This window comes from Pagrus major, chromosome 11 (genome assembly GCF_040436345.1).
Source record: "Pagrus major chromosome 11, Pma_NU_1.0".
Classification (NCBI taxonomy): domain Eukaryota; kingdom Metazoa; phylum Chordata; class Actinopteri; order Spariformes; family Sparidae; genus Pagrus; species Pagrus major.
Window position 1 is genome coordinate 9,315,467 of NC_133225.1, and position 22,467 is coordinate 9,337,933.

The following is a 22,467-nucleotide window of genomic DNA, read 5'->3' on the forward strand; positions in this document are numbered from 1 at the left end:
ATCAATCACCAGCGGAGTGTGTGAGAGTGTGTGTGTGTGTGTGTGTGCAGGGATAATCAGAATTAAAATCTGTGAAGTGAGAACTCATCTATGAGGCTAATCAGTAGACTATAGGCCTGCGGTGATGGTCTCTCTCTCTGTCTCTCTCTCTCCCTAATAAAGAATGGATAAGGCTGCTTATCACAACCACAGACATGTAATAACTCAGAATGTCACACACATGGAGACATGTAATATCTCTATGTCACACAGGCAGATAGATTTGACAGTGTGTGCAATGAGAAGACACACAGAGTGCTGATAGCAAAATTCTGATATGCATGAATCCAGGGGTTTCCTGTGGGTTTTGTTTAAAATAAAGTGTATTTCTCCCCTTGTTGGATGTGCCCCAATCACACTGAGTGGTAAAATGAAAAATAGCACTGGTGAAGAACGTGGATATCTATCTAGCACAGCCTGTCCCATTCTTTCTCCTCCTCTCAAGGCCTTGTTTCTTCTTTCACATGTTTATTTCCAGAAGCTGCCATCTTTATTCATACATTAGTTCCTCTGTGGCTAGAGGCTGGCTGAGGCTCACGTTTCTTATGCCTGATATGTGTGTGTGGGGTTGTTTGTATGCGTATATGTGTATGTATGTGCGTTCTTCTGTTTGAGTGTGTTAGCGCACGAGCCAGCACTCCGTCTATTTTCAATCCATTTTATTTAAAGATCAAACGAGAGGCTGGTGATTAATCTTTCTTTCCCCCGCTTTCTTTCATCTCCTCTGGAAAAGAGGGAGGGCAGGAGAGAAGAAGAGGAGGGGTCCGCCTTCCACACAGCCTAGGAATAACCTCCACATCCCCTCAATGCACATCGACCCTCCCCCCTACCTTATCCCTAGGAGGTCTGCCCACGCCCCTGAGGAGTGCACCCAGAGAAGGGCTTGTCTCCCTGGGCTTAGCTTCAGCCATCTAGAGGGTTCTGGCTGGTTGTTCACCTCTGATTCTTACTGTCTTTTTTCCCCCTTATTATTTCTATCTACATTTTTTATGAGTTAAAAAAAGGAAGCCATTAATTTTATGAGCAGGCCACAAAATACTTATCCCATTAAAGAGTGATGTAACTGGTACCTATTGGCGAGCAACTGGAAGATTAAACACTTTAAAGAGCTTCTTATACCACAGCTGACGAGAATATCACTGAGACACAAGCGGACAAGATGAGCTTGTGGGTACCTGATAAATGCTCTCTTCTGATTGGTCACGGATGGGCTCGTGTCCCGCCTCAAAAACAATGTACTACAAACGTCAGCAGCAGAGGGAGGAGAGGAAAAACAAGAAGCGGGAGGGAAATTGGAAGATAAAGAAATTGAGAGAGAAGTGGTGAAATTGCAGAAAAGATTAGTCAAACAGAATTTGTCAAAAGGTCAAAAGATCCCGATGAGACATGAAATTACACAGCAAAAGTTCCCGAAGGAGCAGATAAAACATACATCTTTCAGTTAATCATGCACCGCAACTAGCAGACATGCACACAGACACACAAGACCCATGATCGCACAGATTTGAGCATCTCCTATTATTCTTGACTCCACGTAAACATCTGCGGACGTCTAACCCCTCCAAACTGTAACCAAACAGGAACTGTCTCCCCACAGTGCACACAGAGAGGAGCAAGCTGACTGGCTAGAATGCAGCAGGTGACAGCAGCGATGTGATTGGTCAGAAAGTTACCTGGTAGACCGGGTCCTCCAGATCCTCCTCCAGTATTGTCTGCGGATGAGCGGCGGCAGGAAGCATAGGGAGAGATCAAACAGGGAGGAGAGAGGAGCAGAGGGGAGAAGACAGAAGAGGCGGAGAGTTAAGCCGGTGGAGTAGAAGGAGTAGGCGGAAAGCACAGCAAGACTGAGCAGCTTCCCAGCATTCAGACAATCATTTGGCAATCATCAGAGAGCGAGAGACAACTGGAGATAAAGAGAACGGAGGAAGGTGAAATAAGCACAATGGGCAGATGGTGCCACTGATGAAACCTGAAAGTGGGTGCTCCGTATGCCATTCGCCCGCTTTGATGTCTTTTCAAGTCTCGCTTGACTTGTCTGTCGAGAGTCTCTCGGATGAAGCTCATCATACTTATGGCAGATGATTAAGGGAAGGTTAAAAAGGGGGGAAAAAGTGTACCTGGTAGACCGCCTGCTCACACTGCTTATCTTTCTGGGCCTTCTTTTCCATCTCCTCTCTCTGCTTTATCTCATAGATGAGCTGGAACAAGTCCCGCAGGTCCAGGATCACAGGCTCAGCCTAGAAGACAAGGACACAACATGCACCCGCACGTTAACACATACATGCACATAAATACACACTCACAGGCACAGACTATGTTGAATTGGTCATGAATATTTTCACCAGGATCATTTTTCAGATTTCAGTTTGGAGATGGTTCAATCTGCGAACCTCCTTAGAACCGGTTTGCTTTTCCACAGGCTATAAAGCCACCGTAGAGTCACGTCATTGTGCGACTGAATACTTCTCTGATTTCCCAGCATCACTAGGACCAACTATGGCAGACTACATCGACTTTTTTACGTTGCTCCTGGTTTTGCATGCTTACATTGGCATCCAAACATGACTGGTCCAACGCATTTGTTATTCTTTTGAACACTGAACGTAAGCTGCCCTTTTGAGCCCTGGCCTTTAGCTCGCTGTCTAGCTTCTACTCCACTGGTATCAATCCATAGTGAAAATCTTGTGTTTATTCTTCTGTGGATAAGTCAGACTACACGCTACACTAGCTCTGTTTTAAAAAAAAAAGGGGGGGGTCATAAGGTTGTAGTTGGTCTTGGGTCCCGATAATCTCACCCCCAGCCCCTGACGTAAACCTTTTTCCTGGACCAGCAAGGTGTTGATGCTGCTCTTGGACCAGTTTTCCTGGCCTGAGCCAGTTCTTTGGCTGTTGAAATGCAGACAAGTGGTTTGAGAATAGGCACTGGCTCGGAACTGGCCCTCGAACAGCCTTGAAGGAAAAGTGGTAAAACTACTTCAAACTGGATTTCCTGGATCAAATGTCATTTTCTGACCTGAGGCAACATGCCCCCAAAAACCCATGGGTTTTTCTTATTCCGTGCATCCTGTAATCGGAGCATTCGCTTCGGTGGGATGAGGCACAGATAGCTGATTGGGTTTCTGACAACTGATTATGGATGGTTCAATTAGGCCCCAAGCCACAATCAAACTGGCAGTCAACTGAATTCTGCCAGTTCTGCAGGAAAGTATCGGCATGGACAAAGAAAAAAACACCACAATTAGTTTGTCTAAAGTCTTTCATGAAATATAACATATATATATATATAATGTCTTTGTGACTGATTGTTGTGTCCCTGTGATCAGTTAAGCACTGACCAATCCAAAAAGTGTTACCGACTAAACTCAGAAAATGGAAGTTCCAGACCTGTTCCTAAATAAATGGTACTGCCTGTGATTGGGATCCGGCAACCACAAAGCACACAAAGACACACTAGACAGGCACTGAGCCTCTACACACTTATCTGCACAATCACTACACACTCTATTCTTTCTCTAGGCCTGGTTCAGACAGTGACATGAGCAGATACGAGCCTCTTGTCTTACCTCGTACCACCTTTCTTGTCAGGGGAACAAAAGCACAGACAACAAACCGGTTAGATGACTCAGGACTTATTACGACTGTCACAGCAAAGAGTCTTATTGTACCATGGCGTTTCAGACCTAATCAATTATTGACTGGGACTATGTGAAGTGCACGAGGAGTTCACAGACTGAACACCGCCTTGCATAAAGCAGTTCTATTTCAGTGTTGTCTTTCTGCGAGATGTTCTCCGCCACATATTGCTCTTGACAGACACGCTGGGGTAAACGGTCGCTCCTGCTGAGCCAACTCTGAAACTTATTGTCACTCTTGTCAGGCTCAGATCCTTTTTTGCATTTGACAACACATGCTCTAATCTCCGTCTTTTTTCGCGCCACCTCTCCAACATTCTTTGTCGCTCCTTCTCTGTCAAAACTTCTAGGTAAAAGCAGATGCAGAGAGCTGAGACGAGCAGTGAATTTTAGAATCGGAAATGTGCAAAGCTTCGAGGATGATCCAGGAGGAGTGGCCAGCTCACGGGAGCATGGAGATGACATAAACTCAGTTCAGCCCTCTTGAATCAGATGACTAATTCTTAGCCTACAGCAACATTGACGGAGTATTCCAACAAAAGTCGTGATCGAGACATTAACTGCGGATTCTCTGTTTTATTAAAATCTGCACTGATCAGGATATTTGGGTAAAAGACGACTCTCCTATCCCTCTGGATATTAACGCAACAGATTCCCCCTCTTTAACTAAATTAAATTCTGGTTGGTTATAGTCCACTGGCAGGATATCTCCAGGATGTTCCTTAATTTATTATGTGACATACTGAATTTCCCTCAACCTGCCTCGAGAAAGTCTAGTGATTACAGTTTTGACTTCTTGGTTAAAAAAAAGGGGAGAAACTTTCAAACTGAACAAACTGGGACTGTATATTATCTCTGACTCCTCTAAGATGGATTCCTTCATTAATAATTATTGATCCCTGGTGCAAAATGGTGAATTCAAACATGAGCATCTGCTCCTTGACTCTGGGTTAAGACACCGCTGACATTTTGAATAGTTAAAAGAAACATTATGTCGTGAATACAAATCCCAGGTCTACCTACAAACAGGTCTAATTACATCATGACAATGTTATGTGTTGAAAACTTGTATGTTGAAGTAACGTCAACGTGATTATGAAGTTGTTATTTTAAGGTAAAAAAAGTTACAAAATGTTGCTTTAAAACACATTTCAGCACGACACTAAGCCGGACAATACAATCTACATTTGGATAATCATCCATGGGAAGATAAATGAGCCACCAAACAAGGACATACACCTCCAAATGTACAATACATCTGTGCCATGTACCTTGCACATTTCATATCAGGAATTTTTAATAAATGTTAAAATGCATTAGATGGAACTTTTCCATTAGCAGTAAAATATTAAGCCTGCTCATTTAAAAGCAATGAGTGAACACTCTGTCGAAAAATAAGCCTGACTCACCACTGATGGCTGAACCACTTTACCACCACCTTATTTTTCATTTGCAGTTGCTGTTATGATTTGCTCAAGGTAGTAATTTAGTTCCAATTTTTTTAGATTTAATAGCTGAAAAATTAATAACTTCCTGAAAAATAGCCAGTCCAAAATTGGATGTTCTGAACCGACGCTAAGTCTTTAAACTCTCTGTGCTGCTGCCACAAAGTGGATACAAGGTTGCTTTTGTAACAAATCTAGAACAACCTTTATATGTTAATTACAATCGTATCTTTTCTAAGAAGTTATAACAAAGACTGTGATGAACTTGGAGACTGTCAATCCTTTCCAACACAATTAGCGTACTTCCATGTCCACTAAAACTTGCTAAATAAAACATGTCTTTCTTGTGCCGAGACTTCGAGTTGAGTGGTAAGCCAATTACTTTCAGATGTAGCCCCTAAATTGGCCTTTTCGGAACAACCTTAAGTCTTAGCCTTCATGACCACAGAGACGCATTGTTAATTCACATCAAAGTGGTTACTTTCCAATTACAGCCTCAGCCTCTGCCATAAGCTCTTTGCTTCCTCCACCCCTCTTTTTGTCTGCTCCACAGCTAATAGTCAAAGTGCTCATGATGGCAGGTTTAAATTCTGACAATGTGACTGAAATATAATAGTGACCTTTCCTCAGGCACATGTCAAGTAAATGACAGCTTAGCTGACTGATGAGGGCTTAGCCTTGTGCTACGCAGCTCTGCGCAAGTCTGGCTGGTGTGAATGTTGGATACAGCCAGGTGTGTATCACTGTGTGTATCTCTCTAAGTCAGAGAGCCACAGTTCATGGCCCTGGGACGATGGATATGCCATTAGAGCTGGTGACACACACTCAAACCCTCATCGACTCACTATGGGAAATCAATACGGCTACAGAGCGAGCCAGCTGGATCCAAACTAAACAAGCCAGACACAACAGCAACAACAATCATAGCACGTCCAAAAGGGTACTCAATATCATATAGAGTATGTTGCTGCAGGACTGACTGTCGACCCTTCTACACACACACACACACACACACACACACATAGAGACACACACAGAAACACAGAATCCCACAGAGTAAACAGATTGTTTGATGAACAGTACAAAGAGACATGAGTTGGTGTTCAAGGGTCCTTATCTAAATGTCAAGAGGGTTCGTGTTATTGAGAGAAAACCCTTATGAATCATACATTAACCTACATACAGAAGAAGCATGGTAAAAAACATGCACAAACACTCACACACATATATGTACACACAGTTGCCTACACACAGACACTGACCGACTGTGCCGTCTTGATAGCCACGAAGCGGTGGTTCCCTTCCTTCCCGCAGACGTAGCCAAAGGCTCGGTGGTCTGTGATGTCCTTGGCGATGTAGGAGATCTCGTGGACCGCATGGTGGTGTTGGAGGACCTGAAAGAAGGCACGGCACAAGATGTTTAAGAAATCATGCAGACACAGCCAAGAAACTGCAACTTGAAAGATTACAACTTAATGCTTGTGAGTTTTTCCTTAGAATTTAAGATTTCATGCTCATAACATGCAACCTTTTTCTCAATATGTTGACTTCTTCCCAGATTTTGTTCCTTTTCAACTTTGATGCACTTGAACTTGGCTGCTTTCTCCTCTTCAATACCGTGCGAGGCATTCAATGAAAGGAATGTTTTGCTTTTCAAGAATGACACAGCAATTATGTATGACTGAATTCAGTTTTGAGGCGTACAAAAACTAGTTGGTACGAAAAAGTGAGAAACATGAATGAACTCAAAGAACTGAAGAATTCTCCGTATACCTGTTCACTTTTTTCAAAAACCAAAAGACTCCCGTGCAAACTCTTGCAAGTGCACACGCAGAAACAACCCCTTGCACAGAGACCTTGTATCCTACATTAAACTGTTTCGAGCTCCCCTGCCCTCTCTAGTTTAGCCTGGGTGGGGAGTGCCAAGCTGGCATTGCCCGTGGCAGATGGCACTGTTTTTCCCGAGGACAGAGGGGGGATCAGTGACAATCACAGCTCGGCAAGCTGTCGACTTGATCACTTCATCTGTGCCCTCACTCACAACACACACAAACACACACACGCAAACACAACTCACATCTTAATATGCAACAGCACTGTGTTAAGTCACACTAAATGTCTGCTTTGTTGTTATTGTCTATGCCAGCTGCATGCTGGGAGCAGAGACACACAGTCAACATAATGACCCAGTAGCCCTTGAGTGCATGCTAGGGGTTGCAGCGCCATACATCAGAAGCTAAACACACACATCTGCTGTCTTTGAAGCTACTCCGGTCTGACGACAGTGCAGGATACAGTGACACCAATTTAACATGGGGGCATAGGTGGGCACACACACACACACACACACACACACACACACACACACACACACACACACACACACACACACACACACATACACTGAGAGCCCCAGTCGAAACAGAAATAGATAATCATTGTATGAGTCGTGTCTTCTAGATTTAATAGAGTAATGATTATTATTATCACCTCTGATTGACCTGAAAATCACAACTAAGACAGTGCACACACACACACACACACACACACACACACACACACACACACACACACACACACACACACACACACACAGAGCTCATTTGCAGAGGTTATTGAATTATCTCTGGGTGGGTGGTGAGGTGACAAAGAGAGACTCTGATTCAAAGAGAGCAGAGAATGAGATGACTGCATAAATTCAATTGATCTGCTTCGTCTTAGAGAGCAGACACAATTTAAACACACATACAGTCAGTTCCTCCTTTCTCAGGTACAGTCATTGCCTCGTTTCTCAGGTACAGCCTGTTCAATCCAATTTTTTCTTATACAGATTTAACAAAGTACTGAAAATGTTCTATTGCTTCATGTTTAGTTGAAATCTAAGCCTAGTGCACGCTCAGACACTGCCACCTCGCTGACACAGTCTGGTCATGATACTGTTTGGAAGTAAACAAACCAGTATGCCAGTATTTTTACCCTGGTCTGTACTCGTCTTTTTAAAAAAACTTTTGCAGTGGTTTTCCCTTCGCTCTACACTGTAAACACCAGTTGTTTTTTGCACACTTAGCTGGAACAAATGTCATTACTCTCCTTAGATCTCTTATCTATGAGACATTCCTGCCAACTAAAATGATTTGCTGCCGCAAACATTTGTTGCATCATTCTTTGTAAAGTTTGGACAGAACGGTGCAATTAAATCCCTGGAGGCCGGCCGCTGCTGTCTGGCAGCATCAACTATCAGATGCTGCTCAAAGTTTTGCTTAAACAGATGCGTTCTCTGGGGAATTGGATTGTTTGCCAAAACAGGTGGGTGTATCAAGAAAGTCGATCCCGACTGCGCACTCTCTCTCTTCTCGTCTCTCCAGCACTGGTGATACGCACTACTAGTCCCACTCTCACAATCTCACACACACACGGTGTCAGTATCTCGGAGGGACTGTGGGCAGCATGCCCTTCAGCAGTTGCTGGCCACTGAACCAAGATATTCCTCGTTACGCTGGGAGATGGGAGGGAGGGAGGAGGAGAAGCAGAGGATACTATCTCTCTCTCTCCTCACCTCGCTTCACGTCTCCCTACTAGAGGGGAGACATCATCGGAGGGCCCGCGGAGGCTGTCCAGACTAAGACAGGACTGAGATTAGCTGTTGGTTTTGGGGTTTAATTATTTCCTCGCAAAAAGTACTAGTGCTGCAGTGAGTCCCGGTCAGTCAATGACCAAAATAAAAAATTCACAGAGCTGGACTGTAACTATAAACAATGTCTTAACAATCAACAGTCTGACACTTAGTTGGCTGAGAAGGTAAAGATACAAACACAAAGTGATGGGGTCCTACATTAACACAAACATTTCAGCCAACTTTACTTGTATTTAGTTGTTTCACATGAAAGATTTTTTTTATATTTTTTAAGTTTTGTTTGTGCTCTCTGTTTTTTTAAGTGGGAGGGGCTTAGCTAGAAAAAGCGATGTCACATACGTTACTGCATCAATCAGGGTTTAGCGATATTTGAATCAACATCTGATGACGTGGTGTGAAAAATGAGACCTCTTCTTCGTCTCTCTCTCTGTTGCCTATACATGCCTGTGGATGATTTGTTTAACTTGTTTAATGCTGCTCGACTGTGGATTTCTTTATGAAGGTCGGATTTTCCGCGACAGTCAAAAGGATGTGACTTAATGTACGTTTGTGAGTGCTGCGTCTCGCCGCCTCCTGAGAGCAACGGCAGCTAACGTTTAACGTTTAGAAATGGAGTTTGCTTACATAAAACAAAGACCGGCTTCCAACACAACACAGACAATCCACAGAGACCCTTTACTAATTTACCTAAAGATGTTCCCTTTCAGACTTTAACTTTAATGGTTGAAAATGACAGCAGAAGTTTGTCAATGTGCAAATCTCTGCAAAGCAAGACAAAAATGGTGATTAGCTCAGGAGAGAAACACAGACCTAATTTCCTTTGCCTGCCTTTATAGATGTGTCTGAACACCGTTCTCGTGTCCCCCATCCCAACGAGCCCCTTTGTCTCATTCCTTGCCTTCTTCTCGGCTTCGTTCGTGACTTGCCTTCATCATCAGTCTCACTCCCTGGGTTCCCCCACCATGACACCTCTTGATCTAAACACATATACCAATTCCCAATGGACCCACAGATCATCCCCTCAAGCTTGACCCTCTGATCTCGACCCTCTGATCTCGACCCTCTTTCATTCCTGTCTCCTCCTTCTAATTAACAATGTAAGTGTGACGATCTTTATCAGTCGACATAAAGTTACGATACATCTGATAGGATCCAAAGTGGATGTATCAAAGGGTCTGGCAGTAAATACCACTGTTTCTTGCTCTACCCTCTTCTGTCTCATTTGCCTTGCTTTGCTGCATCTCTGTCGAGCCTCCATATGAATACTTTGCTACAGGGTTTTCTCTAAACAGCTTATTCCCATGTGTCCTTTTTTTTTTACACACTTCTTTCTATTGGCCGGACTGGACTGATTTGATCTTTCTGATTTTATTCTCTGAGGGAGCATTAGGCCAGACGAGCTCAGCCCTTCACTCTTGTGAGTTCTTGACCCGATGTGGTGCAGCGGCCCTGACGAGACTGACAAAAACCGGGTGAAGAGGGCGGCGCACACGTGTCTCTGTGTGTGTAGGGGAGGCTGACGGAAGAGAGAGAGACATGCTGGCCTGCCCTCTGCTAGATTAATGTCTCCCCTCTTCTTCTCCTCCATCTCAAGCACAGCCTCCCTCCATCCTCCACGACCTTCCCTCCTCTGAGAGAGAGGCCATCCATCCATTCGTTCACCCATACATCCATCCGCCCATCTGGCTGACTGATGCACAGGAGGGGAATGAGACTGTCAAGATCCCTGAACCTCAGCAGAGTCATTGTCTCTCTCTCCGTCTCCCTGTCTCTCTCTCACTCCCTTGCCATTAGAAGTGGTTGAAGGACTGATAGTAAGGACAGCATATCTCTATAGTTAATATTAATGTGAGGAGACAGAGGACAAGGTCTCCCTGTAGAGAGCTTACTTTGACATATGCTCACTGATTCTCTACCTATCCCTCTAACTCTGTTTCAGTCTGTCTCTGTACCTCCCTCCCATCCTCACTCCATCCGTCTCTTTCACATCCTTGATTCCTCTCACCTTCTTCTTTCTCCCCTTCCCTCTTAAACACCTTCTTCCTTTGACTCTCTACCTCGCCATCTATCCATCTATCTCTGGTTCTTTTCTCTTTATCCCTCTCTGTCTCTCAGTGTGGGGAGTTTGAAGCATCTGGAAGGGGAATGAGACGAAGAGAAATGAGGGTTATAAAAAGAGGGATGAAGGATTGGACTGGTGAGGGATGAGTTTGGCTGCATGCAATATGGCGGCCATGTGGGAGGCCGCTGGTTACTATGTCCTGCCTGTCTAATACCCTGCACTGTTAAATTACTGCCGGGTACACACTGAACACATACTCACACACACACACATACACGCACTGTCAGTGACATCCAGGTCCTGTGGAGGTGTAAATCTCAGACTTACAGCGTCAGCCACTAAAGCCAGGTGTGGAGCATCATATTGTGTCCACACCAGACTACATTTACAGTCGGACAGAGTGGAGTAAAACAGAAAAACTCAACACAACATACACAAGAGCAGATGTTAATGCTGTGTTATGTTTTAAAAACAAGGCGGTTTTACTCCAGCTGTCAAAGCAGAAGAAACTGACGACAGATGACCGAGCCAAGCATCGTATAACCATGCCTGCCAACATTAGGCTGTGAAAAAGATGGAGATTTTCCTAAAACCTGACACAGATTAATAGAATAAATACATGTGAGAGTAAAATAAGTTTATATTAGTCTCAAATTGATAGCTCTCAATAAAATACATCAACAACTGTAAAAAAAAAATGTCCAGGGAGACTTTTCAAACAAACGAGAGAAAGAATAAAAAAATGAAGCAGGACTACAGTCTGCAGAGTGAAGGCCAGAGGACGAGCAAGCAAGACAGGGGGGAAAATGTCAATAAAGTGAAAGTCCTGCGCCAAGTGGAGTGAGATTTTGGCATTGGACAAGTCAGGCAGGGTCGTTTGTACACTCTCATCTCTGCCTTTCAGTCGTATTGCCACAAAACCAGGACACACACGACACTCATATGATTTGTATCAATATCAAATCAGGAGATTAACGGGGGAAATTACCGATCAGGAGTAGGGTGGCCAGGTGTCCCACTTTATGTTGGAAATTCACAGCATTTTTATCCCTCTTTCCTGAGCCCCACATATTAAGATGATGTCCCACATATTGATTGGCTGTAGTTTTCAAAAGTAAAACCACTGCAAGAGAGACACTTTTGACATGCTTTCCTAAAAATCTAGCTTTTATTCAAAGGCTGTTAAGAGAAAACAGGGAAGGCTGTCATCACAGGGATGTGTTTTGCTTTATGTCGAGCAAACTGTACAAACGTGGGTAAAATTATAGGTTAACCTGTCGACTTTGCTGCCTACGCTACGGTCAATGGGATTTAGTCGGAATATGATGAAAACTAGGCACAGCAGCTAAAATAACTAGCATTAACACACTGTGCAGCACCCCCAATGACAAAAGTCAGCTGACAGTGATTGTAAGTTAGCCCAAGACATTAAAAAGAAAGCCATGTGGTCGTACAGAAGGAAGCGTCCCACTGAATCAACCAAAGGCCAAAGCATATGTCACAAGATAAGGGGCATAATATATAATATAATATAGTCTCTCTCACACATTTGGTTTGTTAGGATCTGGTCAGCCTACTCGGGTGTACAGCGGGAGAAAGGGTTAAAAAATAGGGAGAATCCCGCAAGAAATGGTAGGGTTGGCAGGTATGCTTATAACTCTGGGGCTTAATGGGGAAAGTAATTTTCCATTATTAACACAAATGGCGGTGAAATGGCCTGTTCACTGAGGCTGTCCTCCAAACAGAGCTCTAAGTATCCTGAGGAATGTGGCCATTATCTTACTTCAAGGATACTGTGACAGGTATGGTCAGGTGGGGAATCGAACCTAGACAATACCTGTCAGAGGATCCTTGAGTAAAAAATAAAAATAAAAAAAACCACTAAGCTCTGTTGGCCACTTTCCCTTGAGCTGCATGGGTACTCACTCTGCAATTGTATTTAATGACTGAATTCACAGCCCTCTTTCTGTGACGGGTCCTTTTGTCAAAAATGAGTTGTCAATATTTCTCTACATCAGCGCAACCAAGACAAACTTATGGGGGTTATTTAGGTGATTCTATGATCTCGACTGAAAGTAAGAAAAATGATTGACAGAGGGAATTGAGGGTGAATAGAGGAAAAAAACCTGTATAGATAGAGGTCAGAGAGCAGAGATTGCATAGATCCAGGCGGTCAACCAGAAAAGCAGCCGTGTAAGATGAAAAATGCATAATCCTGGAGCACAATATAGAACCAGTGTTGTCGCTGTTTGCAGAGAGGCAGACAATACGATAGCCATGTTCTCTCATCTACTGAGGCCTTGTTCTCAGGGTTTCAATTAGGGTCTCCTGATTTCCCCAGGGCCCCCTCCCTCTCATGGAGATGCCTCATTAACAGAGGAAACACACAAACATACACGCGCAGAGAAATGCTGCATGCGGGCGCACACACAAACACAAACACATTTGCTTCCGAGCTTACCCCTGACTTCTCATCATAGATCTTGATCCCACCAAAGGAAATGGTTAGAAACACCTTCTGTTTGTGTTCTCCTTTAGACCGTGCTGCTGCAGCTATACCCTGAGGACAGAAACACACACACACACACACACACACACACACACACACACACACACACACACACACACACACACAGACACAGACACACACACACAGAGCAAACATGTTAGAAGCAGGACAGAAACACATGTGCACTGTAGTGGGGAGACAAGTACAAGAAGAGCTTCTCTTTGGACAATTTCTCTTTCGGAACGACGCTATTGTTGATTTTTTTTTTTTTTAACGCCAAAAACTGTCAGTAAACATCACAAATTAGAACGTCTTTATAATCAGTCACACAGAGAAATTAATCACAGATTAATTTTTTCACCCACTGAAGCCTCAATAGTCCGTTTAAGTCTTCTGAGGCATGCTTGTGATGGATATTAACAACCATGACCAGGACAAAACTTAATTAAAGAATAGATGGGTGAATAATGGCAGAGAAAGAACATTCTCAGACGACTGGTGAGAAATCTATTTGGAATATAACTGTACATAGTCCGTCCATTTCTAGCACATTCATGCATTTTTAATTGTTACAAGCATTAAAAGCAGTTTATGGTGGAACAACGAATACGTTTATGTGTAGTATCAAAATACAATTGCTCATATCAGACGAAAGCAAAGAAAAATTCACGTGAATGCCCCTTCAGGTCAGAACAACAACTCGGAAAGTCTACGAAATTTTGTTGCACGAGTTGCAGAGTTAACGTCATATGATGCTGAAACATGGCGGATGGATTTAAACACTGAGTGATGGTAACATATCTCAGGCTGTTGAAAGGCATTGTGGGAGGAAGGAACTCAATAACAACTAAAGCAGTAGACGAGCCAGGTACAGAAAAAATGAAATCATGACAACATAACCTCTTGAATTCAGTGAACACATGGTGACACATGATGATGATTTACGACTCTACAAGTGTATCTAAGGGTGGAATTCCCCTTTATGTTCACCCCACCTCCATTTGCATAGGTGAGTCACAAAAGGAGAAGAAAGGAGACGAGCGGGACCTGAAAATCGAGGGAGTCGGGCTCGGAGAGGGAGGAGCAGTGTGAAAGAAGAGGTGGAGAGATCAGAGAAAAAGAGTTGATGGATTTCCTGTCTGAATAAATGAGGAGGAGGGAAGCTGTTTGATCAATGGGCCTGTCTGTCCTCTCCTCACCCTGCGACGCCTCGGCTGGAGAGAGTCTTCACTACACAAACAAAACGTGATTTTCTCAATTTAAATATCTCCCGCAGTATGTGGATCCCATGTGTTAAGGGACAATTAATAATTTAAAAAATAAAAGGCACTCTACACACACCGCAGCAAATTCGGCAACACTTTATCATAACCATCAAGTGATTTCCAAACTATCTAAATACATTAAAATCAATTATGAAGCAACTGTTTATGGTAAAGTTGCAACTGATGTTCAGAATACTTTGTAAATGGTTAAAAAATACTGTGGAGTTCATCTATAAACATTATTTGGATGGCCAATATAAAGTTGCAACGAGTAAATGAGTAAATAAATGGCCTGTTTCTCACCATCTTTATCCACTCTCATCTCTCTCTCACCTATCATCCAAATGATTCCCCTCCTATGTGCCTCCTCTCCACTGCTAACTGCCCCATCTGTCTACCTCTCCCCTCTAATTGTTCCTGTCCTTGCAAATGAGACAGTCACCCCGATCCCCTTCTCATCCATATGGCTAACCTCCTCACTTCCTCCCGCACTGATCATCGTCCTGCCTATAAATTATAACGTCCTCGTTTTTTTTTTTATCTCTCTCTTCCACCCTTCTCCTCTGGCAATCTGCATCGAAAAAATGCACGCATGCACGTACACACACATACATACTGTACGAGTGCAGCTGTGCTGTGATGTACAAAACATGCATATTTAAAAGTTGAATTTTAGAATATGCATGAAGTTGAAGGACTATTTATGGACTGTCAACTTTGCTGGCAACTGATGCTCCACCGTTTTTGTGGGTCATGGAACTTAATGGGGCTGCAGGCGATCCAGTGCATTATCTCTTGTGTTAAAGGGACAGTTCACCCCAGAATCAACGAAACATGTTTGTCCTCTTACGTGTAGTGTTTATCCATCTCGATTGTTTTGATGTGAGTTGCATGAAATATGAAATATGTTGGTAATTTTTCCTTTAACATAATCTATGTTTGATGCAAAATCAGAGAGGGTTAAAAGAACAGATAAACACCGACTAAGTAACAGCAGATGTTGGTTAATACATGTTAATTCATTAATGTTAATACATACACTAACTGTGATTAATCAATGATTAATCATTAACATCACTAGTAGGAGGTATTTTCTTCTTACAGATTTACACCAGCCAACATCACTGTGCAGAAGGAAGCCTGCATCATGGATGATGAGCTATTAAATAACTTAGTTAGCTAGCATCTCATCCATGAGTAGATGCACGCTTCCTTGTGTGCATTTGGTGAGTATAGTTTGGCAGAAAGAAAACTGCTCCCAGTGAAATCTGTGGATTAACCTGGTCATGATTTCTGAAGACACTGCTGTTGAGTTTTTCATATGTATTTTTGAGTGCCATCTAGTTCCATTATATTCAAGAGAAGGCAGACATCTGTGCGAACTAGGCGACACACACCAAAACAATCTAGACGGTAAATGATTTTAAATTTTTGGTGAACTGTCCCTTTAAATTCTTTTCAGGCAACTTTAAGAAGTTTTATGAAATAAATTCTTAATCTGAAACACATTAATAGAGAGAAAAAAAAAGACAAGAAGTGAGTGACTCTTCTTACCTTGAGCTTCATCATCGAGTCCTGGCAGAGTTTGTCTCCACGGGCGGCAGTGACCTCGTCCAGGCCGATGAGCTTGGCCTTGTAGCGGACGCCATCGCCTTTAAAACGCCTGATGAGAGCCGCCTCGCTGCGATCCTGCCCTGCGGACACACATACACAGGAACACACACTCAATCCTACAGTACATCTTCCAGTCAAGGACCTCCATCTAACTCAGACCAGTGCTATTACCTCAGGACCATCAATCACATAGACCAAAAAATAGACTTCAACAGTGATCTTACGTAAAAAAAAAAAAAATAAATAACCTATAGTGCAGGTCAAAGCTACTGATGTTTGCAACATCTTGTTGTGTGATGAAGTCAGAGCATTGAACTGTGGTATCATATGAATGGCGCTGGTCAATATACTCAGACACAGGAATCAATAAAGTTCGGCGGGATTAGAGTTAAAACTCGCTCTCCTCTGCGGCCATTTCTCCTGCAAAGTAATAGTGTGACATTTCGCTCTTATCTCCCCCGTCTCCCTCGGCCCTCCCTCTCTCCTCACCCGCCATTGTGTGCGAGATTGTCGCCATTGAGCGCACGCATTAGTGAGCGTCGGGCGATGCCGCTCCGTGTTGACCTTGCTCTTGTCCAGGAAGTCTCTATGTTATCTCCTGAAGTGACTTAACATTCCTCTTCAAACACAATGCGGAGCAGAGAGGGAGAATAGCCGCTCATAAGGCTAAACTCGCTTCCTTTGTGTCGTGGTCTCTCCATCTTTACCCCCCCATTCTGTTTCTCTATCTCTGACTTGAGTGTGCAAACATTTCATCATCAAATATTGTATAGGGGGAAACTCTCCTGCATCTGTGCGCGTCTCTCTGCATTGTGTTTTCCGAGTTGGTATATGTGAGTGAAAGACTGCAAGAGCGATAGTGAGAGGGAGAGACATAATGATAATGCAGCATATTCAGATAATATATTGAGGCATTAGTTCTGTACTCTATAACAGCGTGACTCTTGGAAGGTCATGGTGGGAGTGATGGAGAGGTCCCACTCCTCCTCTCCTCATCCTTACACACTCCCTCCATTCATAGAGTTCCTACAGCAGTGCAGTAAACGGGGAATGAGGCCTTTAACCACAGGCGAGACCATCGTGTTATACGACTCTATCTGTCCAACACTAATCCCTCAGCTTTGTCTGCTGGCCCACACATGCACAAACATACCCATTTCAACGGCTTCATTTGGATCACCTGAATTCAATCACATACGTGGCATTCAAAGGGTTGGACAATGTTTTAGGACAATTAAGGCTACAAAAGAGCTCGTTATTATAGAAATAACAGGATCTCATGCATTCACATTATTAATCCTGTGCTGTGAAAACCTCAAATAACATATTCAAGCCTGTTGGATATCAGGTTTGTGAAATTTGTCTGAAAATTTGACCCATGCGAAGGACAAAATAGCAGAAAATACACTCCACTGATATAAAAAATGACACCTGCACACCCAGACACATACACACAACTATGGTGTGGATGAGCTCATTCCACTGAATCATTGAACAGACAGGCACTCAGTCACAGTCTTACTTGGAGTAAATCATGACTGTCTGCCTCAAAGTCTTCCTAGACAAAGGAGCTGAAGAACATCTGTCCTTATTTTGGAGCGAGAGCAGCTCTCTCTATTGTGTCACGTCTCAGTTGGGCCCAGATGAGAGTAAGTGATTAAACCACCAGGGTGTTTTGTTCTCCCCCCCCCCCCCTTCAACGCAGAGATGTTTGAAGACATTTAAATATTGCCTTCATTAAACTTGAAACGGTCCCATGAAATGTGCATATAGGCGGGTACACACATAAACAAGCACATGCGAGAGCGACAGTCAGCAGCGATGATGAACCCCCCCTGAAGCCACCATCTCCTCTCCCTGTGTGAATAACATGAAACATGCCACTGAGGCTGTGTGTAAGAAAACACGCTCGCATATCTTTCACATCCAGACATGAGCTGCCTGTCAGGAAACCCGACGTCTGTAAATCTCTTCGACAGCTTGTGAAAAAATAAAAACAGGAAGCTTTAATCTAATAAACCAGATAAAGTAACGTTTTTGAATAGCCACCACGTTCATTTATGTAGCCATGTGGAGGTTTCTGGTAAACAAACAAACGCAAACGTGTCGAGTGTATTTCCTTCCTCATAAAACATTTGCAAATGGCGATTTTTTTACATTTTAAATAATGCATTGTTTACATTTATGTTCCCTTGCAGTCTTCTTTTTCCTTGCCCTTGTTAGCACATGACTACATTTGTTAGCACGTTGTTAGCGTTTATCTCTGCAATAGCAAGAGAGAATGTAAATTTCACTGCCTGCACTGTGATGTGTTCATACGGTAACACTTTGTAATAACTATCATTTATAAAAAGTACATTTATAGTTAATTAAACTTTAGTTAATAGATGTTTCACTATTAACAAACAATGAAATGCTTTAAAAAACATTGATTAAGTGATTGTAAAGCCAACCCCTGACATGCTTAATTGAAAACAGTAATTATATAAAAAATATATTCAATGTTTTACCTCGTAAACTTCAATGATTTGTGAAAATATATAATTATTTTGAATTTGGTGCCAGTGACACATTTTAACAACAACAGTCCACAGGTGAACAGGTTCACTGGTAACAGCCGATAGTATTCCGATTGGGTGTGACAGGAACATCACATCACATTACGCGAGGTAATATTACACATGATTGTTTAAATGGGTTCAGGAACACTCCATAAAACTGTTGTTGGTAAACACAGTTCATTGAAAATGATTACATGCTGTTGTTATTTACGTTTTACACAGCGTCCCAACTTATTTGGAATTCGAGGTTATAAATGTGTGAGTGTTAAATAACACCGGAGGTGTCCAGCTGCTTTTGTCTCACTGCAACAGCGGTTTTCATTTGAGTCTGACATTTAAGACCTGCTCTCTCCATCTGCATCCATCACCATTACTGCTGCTATACTTAGCACACCCAGGGAGAGAGACACAGAGAGAGGCAGCAGTCGAGGAAAGGCCAAGAGGGGAAGAAAGAGAGGAAAAGGTAGACGAGGTCCAGGGTTACTTCTCCTGCTGAGTGGTTCATATTATTACCTTTTGGGAGCATGTTCCCTGAAAGGCCTCCCTGTGAGCGTGTGTGTGTGTGTGTGGGTGTGTGTGTGTGTGTCAGCAGGGGAAGCATTCAGTCTGCTGTAATTAAATGTCTGCTACTGCTGTGACCCCACTGAGCTTCAAACACAACTAATGAAAGAATCTTCCGTTTCATCTGTCATGGCTGCTCCACACACACACACACACACACACACACACACACACACACACACACACACACACTCACTCACTCACTCACTCACTCATACACGCAATCAGACACACACGCATCACATCTTTCACTTTCATACTTGCACAGAAACAACAAAACACATGTTAACACACACTACGCCTACCATACCGAAACACTAATGAAAGAAAAGCCTTCTGGTGCATCATCCATGGCAGCTCCAAAGGTGAACACACACACTCTTTCTTTCACACAGAGTCGCAATATCTGGTATTCAGCCCTCTGGGCGACAGTAAAGCAGTTAATACCTTATACAACATTTGTGTGTGTGTTTGTGTGTGTGTGTGCGGGTCACTTGGTATGCAGGGTTGGTTTGACTGTCTGTCTGAAGCAACAAGCAGAGAGGGAGGGAAGGACATAAAGCGGAGAGCAAAGGATGGAAAGGAGGAATAGAACGTGATGGATGGATGAATGAGCGAGGCCTCCATTGGATAAATGTCACTCAGGATTAGAGCGTTATGACAGGCAGAACCCCCCTGACTCTCCTCTCTCTCTCTCTCAGACACAGACATACACATGCATACCAACACACACATGCACACACACTTCCACAGGTGATAGATGGCAGGTGACTGCTGGTACAGTACATCCAGCCCCTCAGGGAAGCCCCTAGCATCGCCCCTGGCAACTATAACCTTCTGCCTCCTGTGTGCCCCTCCATCACTCTCTCCCCAATCACTTTCCCTTTCACCCTTCTTCCATCCACAAAAGCCCTGAACTATTTTTGTCTCTGTATGATCCTTCCCCTATAGTGGGATCACATTTAGATTACAAACATACTGAAACAGAGTTGTTTGTTAACAACTGAGGTCATATTTTAGGAGACATTTCTATTAGTTATGATGACATTGTACTCACCAAAGTAGTTTGAGAGACATGGAAACACAGCAGCATGACTTTAACCTAAGTTCATACACAAGCCAATGGTTAAGATATCTGTACTTGGTCTTGTATGTTATCATTTGTTTCCATGATGATTTTAAAATCTGTCTGACTGACTGCTCATGTTTTTTTTCCTTTCAGTCCCAGATCTCAGCATGTAACTTGGTCAATACATTGTTATAGAAATGACGACCAAAACTATGAAAATATCACCCCGGTAATATGAAAATGAAATGTCTCTTCAATCAAAAACAATTTACTTGCCACACATTTAATTTATATGGAAGTTTAAACTCTTCTTCAATACTGCATGATGTTCAATTGAAATTTTGCAACCTGGACTTGTTCTCAGTCAGATCCAATCAGGATATCCTCCCCAGCCCCACCCTCTTGTCCACATATGGTCACATCTGACCAAGATGGCAATGGCCGTAATGCCAAACTCGAGTCTTAAAAACGCCGGTCCATAAACCACTTGGTGACGTCTCGGTAGGTTTACAGTTGATCTCTCTCCTTGGTTAGTCCTATTCACTCATACAGTTGCCCTGTAACAGATCAGACTGATGTAAATGTGTCCAAACATGTTTCAGATGACCTGCACAGATATTGGGGGTGATCTTCAATGGTGCAGTTTTTCTCAATTCAAATGCAAGTTGATCATCCAGGCTGAAGATTAAAGTGCATAGGATTTTCAGTGTAAGGCCAACAATGCATAACAGTCCAGTTCATTAATTTCATTAGACAATGGAGACTTAGACCATTAGTTTGAGGCCAGTGGATAAGAATGAGAGAGAGACGTAGCACCTCTATGTAAGACAGGTTTGTGACAGTAAGTTTTTGCATGACATCTGATATTCCTCAGAAGTGACGTTAGCGGTACAAAAGCTGAAGACACTGTTCATTTTCAGCAGGCCTGTACTGCTTGCAGAAGTGTGGAGCTTGTTTCACTGTGCTCCAAATGAAGCAGCACCCAGAGGCTCTTAACTACAGCTGGGATGGTTCCCAACAAACACTCAACAGCACATGAGGGAACACCGCAGTTACTCTCCAATTAATCCTGCTTCTAAACCCTGCTGCTGACTGCGTGCGAGAAAGTGTGTGTGAGGTTTTTTTTTTTTGGTGCGTGTGCTTTCTTTACCTATCAGAGACTTGCTCAGATGAAGCGCTCACTCATACCCGCTCTCACGCAGGCTCTTTTAAACCCACAAACAGCATGTGCCAAGAAAACAACAAGTTTCCCCCTTCAGCTCCATGCTTAGGTCTGGACGATTGATTTGGCACACAAAAGCTCACACTGAGTCTACGCATATGCACACGTTACAAAAAACATAGCCACAGTTACTGAAGTGAAACGGCGGGTGTAAAATGAGATGATAAAGTGCTGCTGCTGCCACTTATCAAATAAGCGAGTGCTGCGCTGATGTGCTTTTTTCTGTCTTATTTGCAACATGACTGCTGTTGTGTTTACTGAATGAAGCTGCTTCTTCGCAGCTCAAGTAGTTTGCTAAATTATGTGAAGTTTACACTGAGATGTATTTAGTTCAAACTCATGTTCTGCCTGCAGCTTTTGATATCATGTATTTGTCTTTTTATTGGTAGCAATTTGGCTTCTATGCTAGAAGACAGCTTTGGCACATTTGTAAAAAAACGAAGTAAAGTTAGACATATGGACAATCTCAAAGAGCTATAGTGTAATCTTTATCCTCTTGCCCTTTTGTTCTTCTTGTCCCGACATTCGTTCTCTCTCCATCTCTATTTCTTTCCCCCTTTTTCCCAGCTCCATCTCCCCGCCACCCGGCGCTCTGACCTGTTGACAGGGGCACAGCCACAGACCTGAGCTGTCTGTGCGTGAAGGTGCGTGTGCATGCATGTGTGACCTGAGGCATCGAGCAATCCTCTGTGGCAGAAAAACATTAGAGCTGAAAAATACGTCAGGGACAGACACAATACACTGCCCATTACCGGCCCATACACACACATACACACACACACACACACTCAGAAACATCCACACCCTGTGTCAAGGTCACTTTGGAGAAGGACATAGAGAAAACTTTTGTGTAG

General features: G+C 43.2%; 1 protein-coding gene across 1 annotated transcript in view; it reads right to left on the reverse strand.

Moving 5' to 3' along the window:
* dab1a (DAB adaptor protein 1a) overlaps nt 1-22,467 on the reverse strand; it is a 44,960-nt gene that overhangs the window by 12,100 nt on the left and 10,393 nt on the right. Inside the window, exons 2-7 of the mRNA XM_073477003.1 lie at nt 16,141-16,280; nt 13,274-13,372; nt 6,379-6,510; nt 2,157-2,276; nt 1,713-1,751; nt 1,215-1,277 (exon numbers count right to left, since the gene is read on the reverse strand). Coding sequence (XP_073333104.1) covers nt 1,215-1,277; nt 1,713-1,751; nt 2,157-2,276; nt 6,379-6,510; nt 13,274-13,372; nt 16,141-16,280 — 593 coding nt within the window. The remainder of the gene's footprint in view (nt 1-1,214; nt 1,278-1,712; nt 1,752-2,156; nt 2,277-6,378; nt 6,511-13,273; nt 13,373-16,140; nt 16,281-22,467) is intronic.